Genomic DNA, 945 nt, shown 5'->3' with positions numbered 1-945 from the left:
TATGTATATATATATATTTGTATATATATATATATATATATATATATATATATATATATATATATATATATATATATATATATATATATATATATATATATATATATATTGTAAACGCCGAACAATCTCACAGACGTTCCAGACACTAACGTGGCGGCTATGTTGACCTTGAACTCTGGTGGGGCAGCAGACTACAACACCCTGGGAATCGGGGTCACGACAAGGTCACAGAGCTGGATGAATACCCTTTCCAGTGGTTCCAATATGTCCAACAACAAGAAGGGCACTACAATTGGAGCCTCATGTTAGTAACAACTACAATAATAATAATAATAATTGTTGTTGTTATTAATAATTATAATAATGATAATAGTTATTATTATTTAATTTTTAGCGAGAAAGCAAGAGAAGTCAACATCAGTTACTTTTGTTTCAAACTACATGAAAAAGAGGAATCTGATGCTATCTCTGCTGGTGACTATCATCATCATCATCATTTTTGTCATCATCATCGTCATCGTAGCCACCAACCTAACTACCAACTGATTAACCATCAGAGCCACAGCCATCCAATCAGACCAAAACAAACAATCCACCATTCAAAACTAGGCCAGCGAACTGGAACGTCTGGTCACGTGGTACAATCCACTTTCTCTGTCTGAACTAGCCATCCCTGGTCTAGACAGTGTGACGACGTGGAGAATTTGTCCAATCACGGAGAAGCAGTACCTTGAGCTGGCCAGGCAGGCCTGGGAAATTTCCCCCGCCCTCGCGATATACATGCCATCCAGGTTATTTTAATACTACGATGACGACGACGACGATGATGAGGATGATGATGAGGAGGAGGATGAAGATGATGGTGAGGAGGATAAAGATGATGAGGAGAAGGAGGATGAAGATGATGACCTGAACTATATTTCATGATTCTAAGGTTCAAAAACT

The 945-nt window shown here is 37.9% G+C and overlaps 1 protein-coding gene across 1 annotated transcript in view; it reads left to right on the top strand.

The window, feature by feature from the left end:
- HELRODRAFT_194993 (hypothetical protein) overlaps positions 1-801 on the top strand; it is a gene marked incomplete at both ends in the record, with an annotated part of 9,445 nt that extends 8,644 nt beyond the window's left edge. Inside the window, 3 exons of the mRNA XM_009013860.1 lie at positions 134-304; positions 395-474; positions 610-801. Of these exons, the coding sequence (XP_009012108.1) occupies positions 134-304; positions 395-474; positions 610-801 (443 nt within the window). The remainder of the gene's footprint in view (positions 1-133; positions 305-394; positions 475-609) is intronic.
- Positions 802-945: the final 144 nt, after the last annotated feature.

This window comes from Helobdella robusta (assembly GCF_000326865.2).
Source record: "Helobdella robusta unplaced genomic scaffold HELROscaffold_121, whole genome shotgun sequence".
NCBI lineage: Eukaryota > Metazoa > Annelida > Clitellata > Rhynchobdellida > Glossiphoniidae > Helobdella > Helobdella robusta.
The sequence above is the reverse complement of the archived record's forward strand: the minus strand, read 5'-3'. Positions and strand labels throughout refer to the sequence as shown.